Raw genomic sequence first — 14,750 nt, 5'->3', positions numbered from 1 at the left:
AGCCGGAACATCGCCAAACGTAATGCTGAAGCAAATTTTAATTTTTAACTTTTCACAGCCCGCATACATCCACCACGGCAAATCCACATATAGGTATAAAACAGAAGAAAATTCATCCAACTGTTTTACAGAGGTGAAAAGTTAGAGACAAGTTTTATTTCGAGCAGATGAGTGGCATCATGTAATTCTACAAAGGTTGAGACTCAGTGTAACTCAACCAAGTGACTACACTATTGCAGCTGCATGATACTGAATGAATGTGTGTGTAAACAGCCCGCTCTCTAACAAAGAAAAGCTTCATTTTTCACTCGTATTTCACAGCATATGATACAAAAGACTGAGGATTTTCAGCCACCTGCCCCTGACCCCTAAAAACTCCAGCTACACTACATGTAATTGTCTTTTGGTCATTTGATTAGCTGCAAATATATGGAATATGCACTGCTGAAGTACAATATCAACAATAAAGGTCATTTTGTGGCCCTGTATCAAAATCTCCAATTAAGACGTATTATTTTAGTTTTACTGTGATTGCATGGCACATTTTTCTAAAATTATTTTTAATCAAATTACCACAAACTAGCTGGCGCACAAAAACCTTGGGTCCAGGTAGTATTAGTCCAACAGTGAGGAGTACCAAGTGGTGCAAACACAATGGACAGAGGGTGGTTGGTGCAGCGGCAACAAAGACCCAACGACAGAATTTTGCCCCTGGGCATGTCGACACCTTTCATAATTTGTAATTAAGTTTCATTAAGTAAATGTTTAGGCCCACCTCTCTGCCTTATTGATAGGAATAATATTTACTGGAAAAATATCCATCAAATTGAACAAGTGGTGTCAGTGCAACAGCAGCTCATGGCACGCTTCCAGGGGAAAATAAATCTCACACTGCCGACTAAGGATGCTTGAGTTGACATTACAGGAAGATTTACACAACAGGGGCCTTGTGCAGCATCTCATCATCATCATCATATGAGCTGGTGAGCAGTTGTCGGTGCGTGATCTCCTTCATCTCATGCAGCGGCTTTCTGTCTGTTGTGCTTGGCAAACCACTCATCACTTTTATCTTCCGCCATAGCCTGAAAACAAGTTTCAAAAGGATAAATAACACAGGCACTGTGAATATCTAACACGCGTTGCATAGTAAATGTAGAAAGTAAAACGCTGGAGCAACACCAACCTTATCAAGTAAGTCATTTCCTTTGGGGTCCACCATGGAGAGCTGCCTAAATGCCTCATCTCCCACAAAGCAGATCTCATGGCCGTCCTAAAAACAAACATTGTGCAGTCAACATTTTTACTGAGATTCCTTTCGGGACTTTTTTTTTTTTTTTTTTGTGGTAATACACTTACTGGGTCGGTCAAAATAACTACTTCTACTGTGGCTTTTCCAGGGGTGTCTAGGCTGACTAATGGAGTGAGAATTTTCTGATTTTCCCTTTTCATCAAGGCTTCAAGGTCGGGCAGCTGAGGAATGTAAATAATATGTATTATATTTATGATGATAATGAGGGATGATGATATTTCTCCAATACTAACAAACACTAGGATTTATCCATGAAGTAATATTTTACTTGCTCCCGTGGGCATGAAAATGCTATTCTCCCAAACGCTGTTCCATGATCTACTGTCCCATCGATATCATGAAGCTCCAGTTTGCACTGCACAAAGATTAAAAAAATATATATATATATAAAATGAACACATGCACACTAAAGTACATTTGTTAGTCACTAACACAAAATATGAAATACACAATACAAACCTCAATAGTGATCTTTAATTCTTCTAAATCTATTCAAGCAAATACTCACTTGTGTGTCTGCGAATCCCATCAGCACCGTTTTCTTTTCCTCATTCTTGTCCATCACCTTCATCCCCAAGAGCGTACTCCAGTAGTGTGTCGATCTCTGGAGGTCTGACACTCCGAGACAAACCTTCTGCACGGGGTCTGGGAACAAATGATCAAAGGTTGCTGGCCATGCAATCAATAACAGAGGTAAGGACACTATACAATGCGTAAACAATTGCCTGACTGAGAAAATAGCCATTTTTCTGGGTGTGCTGCTCATAACAAAATGCTGTATGCATGTAGAATATGGATCTATACATTATTTATCTTATTTTAGATTCATGCTTTTATTCCTTGTTTTTTTTTTTTAACTGTAAGGCAATTTGTGTTTTGAAAGGTACTCTATAAATAAAGTGATTTTAATTATTATTATTCTTTGTGCAGGTTGAGAGTATTGACATCATTCATCCATTTGAAACTCTCATTCAGGAGATAATGGTAATGAACATCACTTCAAGAAAAGTAACCATAGTATCCAGTTTAAGAAACAGAATTAATACACAGTTATTTTATTTTATCAGTTTTTGATCAAACATATTTAAAAGTCTTTAGAGCTGCAGCTTAAAATTATGTTCATAACATAAGCTGTTCCTTTACTAAGCAAAAATTGAAATATAAAATGACAAATGCCTATCAAAATGGACCAATAAAATAAAATTAAATTGATATTACTATAAATAAATGTATAAAGCCATGAACCCAATCAACACTTTGCATTTGTGTTCAGCCATAAACAACTCATATTTGGTATTTTTACTTGATAAATGCAATAAAATTACTACAATTATTAATTGTCAAAATCTGACTTTTTTTTAGCAAAGGATAAACTACAATGGCAGCTCCTTGTCATGCAGTAACAAGAGACAGGCATGAGGCCTGTGACTCTCACCGTTAGGAGGCTGCTCTTTGTCCACCAGGTAAAAGGGATACCCTCCTGGAGCCTGGGTCAGATACAGAGCCTCTCCTACCTCAGTCAGGGGCCACCCCAGACGTTTAGCATTGCTGACAGCTTGGCTTGACTGCAGGGTGAGGCCCTAAAGCCAACGCATGGATGACAATATTGTTTTTCCAAGGCTCATGTAACATGTATATACTGTTGACCTCTGTGCAGTGTCTAAATGAACTCTCACCCACCAAGAAGTCATTGCCAAGCTGATATTCTCCGACCCCATAATTGTATGTCAGTTCAGCGACAAAATGGTCATCTTCTGGACCAAAACCAACCATTGTCTTGCTCCATTTTCCATCGTAGGGCCTGTATGGAAACAGGATGAGTGCAGTGGTCAGTATTAGGATAGTAACACCTCAGTTTTCAACAGCTTTGTGAGTACAAAGTTCAGTTAGTTCAAGGCGTCTCATATCTACCCATTGCAAGTTGCTTTGCAGCCTTCTTCAAACTCTTCGTGGCGTAAAACCTAAAAAGGATAAGACGAGATGGGGAAAAAAAGCATTTAGCGTGACAACACACTTATTGAAACAGTTTTAGTCATGAGAGAGAAGGAATTAGCATCTACATCGTTTTGTAACACTGTGAAAGTCAATCAGTTGCCTCAGACAGATAAAATACCTTCATGCCCAGAACATCTCGGTAAAAGGTGGCTGTTTTGGCCCTGTCGCCAACTTTGAAAACAAAATGCAGCGCTCGTCTCAAAGCCATATTGCTCGTTAGCTATGATGAGGCCCGGCTTGCAGATCGATACGAGTGCGACGCCGATTAAGCGTCCTTGATGATCGATTTTTCTGTCATCGATTGGTAAAAAGTAAATACCAATGAACAAACAGCAGCAATTTTCAACTGCAAATACAAAATCCTAAGTATATCACATGTTGTTAATTAAAGTTTTATTACATCATTAAGGAGAAGCACAACGACTACGCACAATAAAATGTAATAGAACTAAGTTCGACACGCCTAGCCATTCAGGTTAACGGCATCACCCAATGTGTCGTTTCGCGTTCTCTCGCGAGAATACAGTTAAGCGAAACTAACTTAAAATAGAAAATAAAAAGAAGAAAAAACAATGAAAAAAAGGAGCGTAGTTAATTCTGTTTGGGTAATGCTTTTCATTACCCAAGAAAAGCAGATTAATTTTAGATGCGTAGTATCATCTACTCTACAACAGGTGGCGATAAGTAGACGAGGTTGCGTTAGTACAATGTTCTCTTAAACACGAGAGGAAGAAACGGGGCGACGCTGAAGTTAGCTTCCGATTCGACAGTGAAGGGAACCTTAACTGAATATACTGAATCTCCTTTTTCTTTTTGCGGTTTCAAAAATAAAATAAAGTATTCACAAGTCTGACACTGTTATTTAAAGAGTGTCTGACTTGTCTGGGATAATGTCTTCCAGGTTCGACAAGTCCAAGTATAGTGGTTTTTGATCTGGACCTGGTCCAATGTGGTATCCACGTGGGAAAAAAAAGCTGGGAAAAGCTCCCTTTCTTGCTTTCATAAATAAGATAACGTTTTCGCCAATTTGAAAGTGGGTCTTCAAACAGCGTAAAGGTTTTAACTAAAATATCTAACACCGATTTCACAGCAGCAAGAGGTGCAGAAAAATGCGAATCAGTCGCTCAGTTTCGCATCTTAAGTGTCCCTCAACTTCCACCGTAACCGGTGACTCGGAAGCGAACTTCGGCCCCGTGCGGGAGAAATGGCGGCGTACGCGAGAAGCGTGGTGAGTCTCGTCTCCAGAGAGCGACGTGACTTTCTAACCAGGGTATGCGGCGTTATGGTGGCATCGAAACGGTACGTACGCGGACTGAGGAGGAAGCCGGTCAGAGTGCTGTTTCCCGACAACGACGCGGACACGGAGGTGCAGGCGAGGCCACGGCCTCGGACACCAGAGCAACATGTGAAGAGGGAGAGGAAGGAGAAGGAGGCAAAAGTCACGTCTGCGGCAGAGCATCTGGAGGAAAGTGGCTCCGTCAGGGCGAGGGCGAGTGAGCAGTCAGCTCCAAAACACGCTCACGCTTCTGCCACCAAGGATCAGGTGGAGGGACTGCGCTTTGAGCGGGCCTTTCCTGGGGATAAGAGACTGGCGTAAGTGTCGCTGCGGGAGTCACAGCTCACGACACTGGCATTCAGAGGAAAGTCGTCGTTTTCCACTTCATCGTCAGGTGGCAGGGAGGATGAAAGATCCCCATTATACATGTCACTTTAATTATCTCCCCAGACACCGTCCGGTGCTCTGAAGCTGAGAGTCGTTAGAGAGAAAATTACCTGGCAATCAAATTTAGATAAGTGATCAATCATTTCAGTAATTTTTTTAAATGCAAAAATGCCAAAGAACTCACTAGTACCAACTTCTCAAATGTGAATATTTGCTAGTTCCCTAGTTTTCTTTGATGGAAAACTCAGCATTGTAGTGTTTCTTTGACTGTTGGTCAGAACGATGTTAACTTGGGCTTCTGAGAGTAACGATGGGCATTTTTCACTATTTTCTGACATTTTATTCACTGAACAGTCAATCAGTTATTAAAGAAAATGACTGCCCACGTTTTTCTCTGTGTTAATTACACACAGAAAAATTACACTTAATCATTACACTTACACTCATACTCTTGGGGGGGGGGTGTCCAGCCTTGGTTACTTCCCAGATTAATATTTTACATAAAATAGTGATCAGCCTATGAAATGTGATGTATTGTTTTTTAAACACCCAGCAGTATGTAACATAGTAAAATTAGCAAAACATGCGGCTTACACATCAACGCGTCAGTAATAATTATTCAGTAGACAGGGGCCAATTCTTCCTGGCGGGGTATTAAACCTAAATGTCTTTGTGGCCCTGACCATATGTGTTCAGAAACTGTCAAGTAACAAAAGCTGACATCAAATGTCTGGTCAAATTCATAATCCCGTTTACTCAGTGTTTATTCAGATAGGGCCAGATTTAATTGAAAATGTACCCATTTTAGACTTTTGTGTTTAGACAACATTTAACAACTCAGACGTTTGGCATTTTATGTTAAATGTAGAAAAACATGTTTATATTCCTCAAAGCGAGCAAGGTATTAAAAGTATTATTTTGATATAGCTACCAAAATACAGATATCCCACTGGCAATAGTATTGAAAATGTTTAGATAATAACAGCCCTGTGGCCGCCTAACCAGTACTTTTACTGATTGCAACTTAAAGTACATTTTGCTGATAGTATTCAATACTTTTACTCAAGTGAAGATTTGAATGTAGAGTTTTTGGAAGAGTTTTTTAATTTTGGTAATACGACTTTCTCTTAAGTACATGATCTGAATACTGTTAGGTATAAATAGTATTAATAGTAATTATAAATGTGATAATTATTGGTGTTCACACTGCGTGCAGTCCGTCTCACTACACACACACACACTCTCTCCCCCCTCGTCTGTGCTGCAGGAGGTTAGTGAGCGTTGCCCGCTCCAGGACATTTCGGGAGCACCAGGGTAAAATCCTCCTGGAGGGCAGGCGTTTGATCTGTGATGCCCTGGATGCCGGTGCCAACCCGCAGATGGTGTTCTTCAGTACAGTGGATCGGCTCCGAGAGCTGCCCCTAGACAAGCTGAGAAGGGCCACGCTGGTCAAAGTCAAGTTTGAGGACATCAAGATCTGGTCTGACCTTGTGGCTCCACAAGGGGTGATTGGTGAGAGTCACATATTTCGTTTTGGGTCATTTTGAAGCACAGATACTTTGAGTTGTTGCTGATTTATATCTGTTCCTCTGCAGCCATATTTTCTCGTCCGGACCCATCACGGTTAAACTTCGCAAGTACAGGTCATTCAGTGCCATTGTCCCTGATATGCGACAATGTCAGAGACCCGGGCAACCTTGGGACTATGCTGCGTTGTGCTGCTGCTGCTGGATGCCATAATGTCCTGCTCACCAAGGGTAGGATAGATCATGTTTTCAGTACACCACACCCATACAAGATGGCGTTGCTTCTTTGCTAGTCATTTTTCACATTTCTTTCCGTTTCTTTCTTTCTTTTTCCACCAACAGGTTGTGTTGATGCTTGGGAGCCTAAAGTTCTGCGCGCAGCAATGGGCGCCCATTTCCGCCTTCCCATCTACCCCAGCCTGGACTGGGATAATATCGAAAATCACCTCCCTAAACCTGTGACTGTCCACGTGGCTGACAGCAGCTGTGGCCCTGACAGAAGTAGACAAACAGAAGATTTGCAAGTCAATGTGTCCCACAAACCCTGCAAAGCAGGTGACTATGGCTGGGTCAGCACAAGGCGTAGTCGCAGCAACGTGCACTACGAGGAATACAACTCTGAATCGGACTCTGACTCGGACTCTGACTCGGACTCCAAGGATGAGGGACTTTCACTCCCCAGAGTGGACACCAAGCTGTACCATGAGAGCTGGGCCCAGAGTCCCACAGCTCTTGTGATAGGTGGTGAGACACACGGTCTCAGTCTAGAAGCAGCCCAGCTGGCTGAGAAAACTGCCGGGCACAGGCTCTTTATTCCTGTCGTTCCTGATGTGGACAGCTTGAATTCAGCCATGGCAGCCAGCATCCTTTTGTTTGAGGGCAGGAAGCAGCTGTTAAAACTAATGCAGTCATCCGGACGGAAATGGAAATCTAAAGCTGAGGGGCAGTTTTCATGAGGTTCCCTCTAAATATCAGTGTGACTCCTGGTGTACATTTCTCCATACAAAATAAATCCTGCTCTGCTGATAATAAAACACAGAATTTCAATCAGGGATTTGCAAAGTGTTTGTCTGAGTTCATGCCAAGTAAAAGTATGGCTCTTGTCCCCTTTTCATGTGGTTTTTGCCTGCATCTAAATTATTTTTTAATATTGATTAATGTGCTGATTCTCTCGATTAATCATTCATTCTATAAACATCGGAAAATAGTGAAAAATGAATCAGAATTTCCCAGAAGCCACGAAGGTGTCTACATATTCCTTGTTTATCCAACCATTAGCCAAAAAAAAGGATTCTCATTCCACTACCATAGATGACAAATGAAAATCTGTAAATTCTCACATTTTAGAAGCTATAATGAGAGAATGTAACTGTATGAAAGTTATTGGGGGAAGGGAGTGGGGGTTGAATCTTATATTTAATTTTATAATAAAAAAAGCAAAGCCTTACCCAGCATTGCCAATATTTTTGAGGGACTCTCCTTCCAATGTCTCAAAATAATATTAATGAAAAGTATAACCGAATACTGAAAAATACAGGCACTCTAATTCTGAATAGAGCTGTTAAATAAACAGTTGCTACAACCACCACATGAGTGAACAGGAACAGGCTGCTGATTGTGATGAGAAACATCCACAAAATGAATAATCAGACATGAAATACGTAACCTCGTTGGCTTCATTAAGCTGTAAAAGTGATGAATTTTTTTCATTCAGACATAAGTGTCTTTTACGTTTACGTTAGTTATGGCTCCGTTCAAACACGACAGCACATTTACGGAGAGATTCCCAAATTAGAATATTGGCAAAGACCATTGCTCTGATTATTACTGTGCTTGTACGAGGGGGTTTTTAAATAACCTCTTCTGCTCTGGTTGCAACGCAATGGGAAAAATTGCCTTTATACACCGATCTGATATGAGACGAATATCCAGAATATTTTAAAATTGGCTCGAATTCTATGCAAAAGAGATAATAATTGAGATACATGCAGTTAATTGCAGTTATTTTAGAATGTGGTATAAGACTCTCTCTCTCTCCGTGTGCCTGTTTTACCTTGTGCTGCTGCAGCTTTTATGGTGAGCTGACAGCATTCAATTCAGCCATGTTGATGTGATGCAGAAACGTTACTAGGTCTGATCAGATGAATGTGAAGGGGTGCATGTCTGAGAGAGGCTAGTGGGACTGTAGTGCTCCGCTTGTGGCCAAAGAGCACATTTATTACTGCACGCAAAAGCCCAGACTACTCTCCCTGTAGCGAAGAGAAAAAGCACATAACCCTCCCCCTTTTCCCAGTGCCTGGGCCTTAAATAGATGCCTGCACTTACTAGATTTACTCTAGAAAGGACAAGACTCACTGTGTCACTCTTTTGTGCTCGAGCGTGTTGAGTTCCGCATATTTGCGTCGACATTGTGGCTACAAAGTGTAAGGTCTAAAGTTTCCATCCCACCTGAGGTTTTTACACATTAACAAAATGAGTCAATCTGCATACTGTCTCCAATAATAAACGCAACATTTGCATTACCTGTCTTTGAGACCATTGGCGTTATTTAAATACTTGCACTGTGTATATTTTACATATCCTGGAGGTTTCTTTATTGATAGAACTTAACAGGAACAGAACTTTGTGCTTGCCAGTGAATTTTTAATGGGTGTGAGAAGTCATGACTGAAAGTAACAGAATATAGAGGTTTATACATTCATCACTTTGCGAATGCCATATTTGTGCCTTCACGAATCAACCGGCCTTTTCATTAGAGGACCTTCACAGAAAATCCTCATGATGACTTTGAGATGAGAACCACCATTAACAACTGGCTAGAGATGACTTTCACTCACATCATAACACCACAAAACACAGGGGTTTTAAAACATCAGTCATTGTTCTGTTACAAGCAAGTATAGTGTGATCTTTACTGTATGTGCACCTGTCATACTGTTTTTTTTTTTGTTTTTTTTTCTCTTAAAATAGGACCATAAAGGCTTACGGCTACATCCAACTGAGGTTTAGCACATTTGCACTAAGTATACATGAGAATTACAACTGTAAAAATGCATTTTGTTTTTTTCTCAACATCGTTCAGAAATCAAAGGTAACAAGGATCTTGCAGACAAAACTCAAGGTAAGCAAAGGTTCAGCTGAATAAGTAGGTCCATCGGGTAATTCTCTGGTTTATTCTAGAATTCAGAAATGCTATTGTGTGGAAAAAAAAATACAAATACTTTTCTTGAGGCCAAAAAAAAGAAAAAACCGACAGAATCTCCATATATATTACTGTAGGGGCTATAGTCAATGCAAGGCACCACAGGAGAAAGAAAGGACTCCATGAAAAGAGGAACATGTCTAAAAAAATGTTAAAATGTCAGTAAAAAGTGAGACATCTCTCTAACAGTCTGACAAAGTCAGAAGGGGAGGTGAGAGAGATAGTGGGAGGCTGGGAGAGGCGAGAGGCGTAGCATCAGGTCAGGGTTCGATGATGGAGCGAGTCCCAGTATAGTGTGTCCGATTTATATTTGGACGTCCTCTTTAGATGGGCTCTGGTTTGAGCTTTTCACCCAGGAAATCGCCGACAAATTGCTCCACTACGGCCGGCGTGATCTCCTCTACGTCTCGAACATACTTGGCACGGGCCGACATGTCCAGGATAGTGAGCAGAGGCGCCGCCTCCGGGAGGTTAGTGTAGTCTCGCAGGGAGTCACTCATGTCATCCTGTGGCGAAAGAGAAGAAAACGCCGCCATTAGTCTGACATTACATGCTGTTACAGTGGTGCATTCCTGCTATCCGCTGGATAGATTCTAGCAGAGAAGACGCTCCAAGTTCCACATTTCTCTGTTGCTTATCAGCTCAGACTTGCTATAAGCCAAGCAAATTCAGATGGCATCCTTGACTCGAACAATGTCACGTTGAGATTACCTCATAAAATTCAAAACTGCCTGGCACAAGCTTTATTAATGCACACTTCTTGAAAGAGAATATGAAACTCTCCTCTCGGCTGTCCTCCTGCAGGCAGCCTGCCCAGAGAGACCAGAGAGTTGGTGCTTAGTCACACATCCTGCTGTGTGGAAAGACAGGAAGGAACCAGGAGGGGGTCCAACAACACCCCCCCCCCCTTCATAGGTAACAAATGAATCACTGGAAGGCAGGCGGGCAGCGAATTTCTAACGAGCTTGAAAGAGCCATTAATTATTGAGAGTGAATAAGGAATCAAACTGTTTTGTAATTCAGCTTTACTTCCACCAAGGAGTGCTTCTGGAATTGACTTTCTGTCTTGACAGAGATCCATTATTCTTGTCACATATCTCCTCTAAGTCAAATAGATTTCATGTGTTATGTTTTGTAAGGTCTCACAGTTCACTTATTAAATGCATACAGCTACTATCATTTTTCTCTTCCTCATGACAGCATGACCTGATTTCCCCCTCAGCTTAGTTTGCTGGCTCAGAGGGAGACTCGCAAAGATTAAAGATCAGTTTCAGATGGAAAAGATTATGCCGAAGAGGCCGAACTAACAAGAAAGGGCCAGAGGGTGGCACTGCAACAAAGAGCTGGACTTCTCACAGAGGCGGTGACTCTGATGTTAATACGGCGAGTTACTGATTTATGCGCCGGTGTGAGTTTTGTCAAAACAAAGTCAAAGATAGAGCAACTTTTGGTGGATTTCCAGCTACATATAACGCTCAAGCACTTCCTCCTTTCGGGCCTCTTTGTTGTGTCTGTCCTGTTATCACAGCGATTCTTGCTAAATGGATCAAACCACACAGTCAGCCCTCAGACTTTTCATTGAATAGCTTGGCTGTGCTGCTACCTAAAAAGGATAAGTATGCCAAGATGAAGTCTGTGACCCCTACTTTGCAAAACTGCTAACAGATGGAACAGATGAGTTGCAGTGTGGTATTCTTCTTGTAGGCAGCTAACTTCCTCTGAATGGAACCCATTTTATTATGCTGCAAATCACCATGCATTGACCACTTAATACTCACAGATGTAAGCTGTCACTACGGACAGCACTGTTACGAGTGAAATACTGCTCGATTCTCCTCCTAAGAGAAAACAAAACGTTCCCTTGCATGCTCTCTTGCAGCCATACTAAGCGTAGATTATAGATCATCCGGGCACACAGTCTAAAGAAACCACAGAGAGAGAAATTCCACAATCTGTCACCGTGGCCTTTCCAGCCCCTCCGATATGAGAAGATGTAATCTCTGCGTCAGTCTTCACCTCTGTAGGAAGTCATGCATCTTCTTTTGTGTGACTTCTCTGCTTGTGTAAACTGCTTCTCATGAGGTGCAGCCATTCTAGACCCCCCCCCCCCTTCCTCTTCCTCCCCTGCCCCTCCCTAGCAGCTCAGCTCAGAACAAAAAAGACAAAGGGCCTCTCTGCTGTAGCCTGCACTCACAGCTGTGATAAGGCTCAGCGTGTGTTTACCATGTGGAACCTGCTGGGCCATGTCAGGCTTATTCTGATTATTGATGCACTGTGGCATTTCACAGACGATGACCATCTGATAAGGCCTTAACTGATAATGAAAACAAACCTCCCCCACTGGCCTCTGAGCTGGGGCTGCGTCCACCTCGCAGGCCGGCTTTGATGCCTCAAGGAGAAGTCATCATTGTGAAATTTTGGATATTCTCAACAGGAATTGCTCATCGGTTTTCTGTGCAAATGTGGGATTAACAGCCAGAAGATTTAAAGAACTGAAGAAGAGCTCTTGAGGCACAAAACCTTCAACCTAAGATAAAAATAAATTGCTAAAAGCACAAATTCTTTATGTGACCCTATGTCATCACCAAAGTCATCCTGAGGGGGACATGAATGTCTGTAACAAATTTCATGCTAATAGTTGTTGTCAACTTAATAGTTGTTGAGACATTTCACTCAAAACCACAAATTTGAATAGGACTGAGACTAGTTTCACTATCAAACAATCACCCAATTATTTCCTCGAATAATTGAATACTCGATTAATCGTTTGGCCTATAAAAACAAACAAAAATCAATGAAAAATGCCCTTTACAATATCTTATCCCCCAAACTGACATAATCAAATGTCTCGCAAATGATTTGTTTTGTCCAACCAACAGTAAAAATACCCAAAATATTGAAATTACACTGTAAGACCAAGAAAAGCAGCACATTTTCACATTGGAAAATGGAGTGGAATCAAAAATTATTGCACATTAGTTTTCTGTCGATCAGTTGTTAAATTAATAGACTGATTGTCTCAGTTGCAAATGTCCTAATGTCAATCAATCAATGTCAAAAGTCGTTAGGATTCCTCCTTTGGAAACCGTGAATGTCTGTATAAATTTACATCACATTCATTTAAAAATTGTTGAGTTATTTCAGTGCGGACAAAAGTGTTGGACCAAATGTATTTTTTTTCCAGCAAATAGAGAGAATGAAAATATAAAAGAAGGAAGAAACTCTCAATGTGTTTCGACTTATATTTGCTTGCAAGGCAGTCCTGGAGGGTTCATGCTTTGTAATCCAAAGTCAAAGCAATCATTCTGTTTAGGGAAAAACACACGCACACACGTGGGAAAACAAAGCTTTGAAGAGCAGAATCACAGGCAACAGTTACAGCTTGCCTGCCACAAATATCAGTTAAATTCTTATATGAGTGGATGATACCACCAGAGTTAATTTTGCGTGCAATAGCCAGTACACAGCAGAAATGAAAGAACAAAAGATCATTTCATGCAGCATTTATAAATCAACGCACTACTCTGTGGCCTATAGTTTTTTCAGGGAAGGGTAAGAAGATCCTGTGTCATTCTGCTCAGCCTGGCCTTCCCCTGAGAGAGTGCGAACATACTGCTGTCTCATGGACACAGAAAACCCAGCAGCTGGCTTTGCAAGGAGCGTGCGACTACCAGGGATAACCCAGGCCAAGGTGCAGAGTCTGAGCACAGATCCTGAGACGGGAAGTGATATCTGACCGTGAACCCAATCTGGAAATGAAACCTGGTGATTTCATAGCCAGTTGAGCATGAGCCAGTAAATTATACCTGCGCTACAGGGATGTAAAAATATCTGGCTTAGCATGTGTGCCACAAGGGAAACAAAGCAAACCTAGACTGCAGTTATAATACAAGAAGCTTCTGAATCACTGCGAGCTCCAGGGCAACAATGTGTCTTTGTGTTAGGTCAAATAAATATGGGCACACAGACAGTGAACACAAAAATAATATCATGTCAACGCCCGTCTTTGTGAAAACTTAAGCTGTTCTTGTTGTGTGTACGTATGTCAATAACATTTCAAGGCTGACATCTGGGTGGAGCGGCATTGGACAGACACACAGGGTCGGACAGTTAGCACAAGTGCAGCCCCACGGCCGAAACCTGAGCCTGCTCTTAGTTTTGTGACGCGAGAAACCAGCACTGTCCTCCCCGACTGCAGGGCACAAAGAGAACTGGGTGGAAGGGGAGCCGGCGGGCAGAGAGCAGGGGAACTGAGAAGAGGTAGCTAATCTTGTGATTATGTCTGCTGCTGCTGTTAACTTCACCAGTTCTGGAAAAGGTCGAGGCAGAGCAACAAGAGATAACAAGAGTTATGGAAACTCAATGGTCCGTCCCATACAGGGAAGATGAGGGAGGAGATAAAGCAGGAGATGGACGGATGAGGCAGCGTGAGGGAGTAGACAAAGTCTCTTGGCGCACTCTGGTTCTACGCGTCATGATAGAGACACACAGTTGAGTTGTGGGAGAGGAGTGAGCGTCTGTCTTGCAGGTTCAAGAGCCTCAAAGAAGGGCCTCTACTACTGTAATTTTGACAGCTGCCAAGATGTTGGGTGCAGATACAAACCAGAGACTTACAATATGTCATTAAAGTCTCAGTGATAAATTGGCTGGGTCAAATATTGGCTGATATTAGCTTAATACAGATACAGTGGTATAGTTGGTCTACATGTAAGCTGATAAGTAACACTAAATTGCAGTGCAGAAATGCATAAGATATGCTGGAGGTTTTTTTGTTGGAAAACGATCATGTAGTTTGTCCACCAGAGAGAACTGACAAGCTTATTTTTCAACTGTAAAGTGTCCTGTTTAGCACATATCAAGTTATAGTTCTTTAATGTGCAAATTTAAAATGGCTATAATCAATATTTTTTCATATTAAAATGGATCACGTGGCTATGTGTAATCTGAAAGGGGCTGCTCGTACTGACAGACCCACAGATCACCCAACACTACAGTTCCCCTAAGCTCATTGTTTAGCTGTCCTGCCTGCAACCCACTGTATGCTACCTGCTCAGC

At 41.7% G+C, this 14,750-nt stretch overlaps 3 protein-coding genes across 3 annotated transcripts in view; 1 reads left to right on the top strand and 2 right to left on the bottom strand.

The window, feature by feature from the left end:
- Nucleotides 1-266: 266 nt before the first annotated feature.
- Nucleotides 267-4,725, bottom strand: glod4 (glyoxalase domain containing 4). The gene is made up of 10 exons (XM_040130821.1): nt 4,612-4,725; nt 3,423-3,595; nt 3,221-3,270; nt 2,990-3,110; nt 2,745-2,889; nt 1,818-1,954; nt 1,578-1,664; nt 1,357-1,470; nt 1,184-1,270; nt 267-1,082 (listed from the first exon to the last, which is right to left on the bottom strand). The coding sequence occupies exons 2-10, from the start codon at nt 3,510-3,512 to the stop codon at nt 1,017-1,019; spliced, it is 897 nt and encodes a 298-aa protein (XP_039986755.1). The 5' UTR covers nt 3,513-3,595; nt 4,612-4,725; the 3' UTR covers nt 267-1,016.
- Nucleotides 3,959-7,547, top strand: mrm3a (mitochondrial rRNA methyltransferase 3a). Its single transcript, XM_040130820.1, has 4 exons — nt 3,959-4,897; nt 6,235-6,479; nt 6,563-6,724; nt 6,836-7,547. Exons 1-4 carry the CDS (start codon nt 4,509-4,511, stop codon nt 7,447-7,449), a joined length of 1,410 nt encoding a protein of 469 aa, XP_039986754.1. The 5' UTR covers nt 3,959-4,508; the 3' UTR covers nt 7,450-7,547.
- Nucleotides 7,548-9,412: 1,865 nt separating this feature from the next.
- nxn (nucleoredoxin) overlaps nt 9,413-14,750 on the bottom strand; it is a 56,858-nt gene continuing 51,520 nt past the window's right edge. Inside the window, exon 8 of the mRNA XM_040131670.1 lies at nt 9,413-10,201. Within this exon, the coding sequence (XP_039987604.1) occupies nt 10,019-10,201 (183 nt within the window). The 3' untranslated portion in view covers nt 9,413-10,018. The remainder of the gene's footprint in view (nt 10,202-14,750) is intronic.

The sequence above is a fragment of the Xiphias gladius genome, chromosome 7, assembly GCF_016859285.1.
Source record: "Xiphias gladius isolate SHS-SW01 ecotype Sanya breed wild chromosome 7, ASM1685928v1, whole genome shotgun sequence".
In the NCBI taxonomy this organism is placed as follows: domain Eukaryota; kingdom Metazoa; phylum Chordata; class Actinopteri; order Istiophoriformes; family Xiphiidae; genus Xiphias; species Xiphias gladius.
Note: the sequence above shows the minus strand (reverse complement) of the source record. Positions and strands in the feature narration are given on the sequence as shown.

Excerpts from the sequence above, each read along its gene's own strand:
- glod4 (XM_040130821.1), bottom strand. The coding sequence starts at position 3,512 with ATGGCTTTGAGACGAGCGCTGCATTTTGTTTTCAAAGTTGGCGACAGG. Across the intron at positions 2,890-2,989 it reads AGCTTGGCAATGACTTCTTG|GGCCTCACCCTGCAGTCAAG; the intron begins GTGGGTGAGAGT and ends CGTTGGCTTTAG. Across the intron at positions 1,271-1,356 it reads TAGTTATTTTGACCGACCCA|GACGGCCATGAGATCTGCTT; the intron begins GTAAGTGTATTA and ends GTTTGTTTTTAG.
- mrm3a (XM_040130820.1), top strand. The coding sequence starts at position 4,509 with ATGGCGGCGTACGCGAGAAGCGTGGTGAGTCTCGTCTCCAGAGAGCGA. Across the intron at positions 6,480-6,562 it reads GGCTCCACAAGGGGTGATTG|CCATATTTTCTCGTCCGGAC; the intron begins GTGAGAGTCACA and ends GTTCCTCTGCAG. Across the intron at positions 6,725-6,835 it reads TAATGTCCTGCTCACCAAGG|GTTGTGTTGATGCTTGGGAG; the intron begins GTAGGATAGATC and ends TTCCACCAACAG.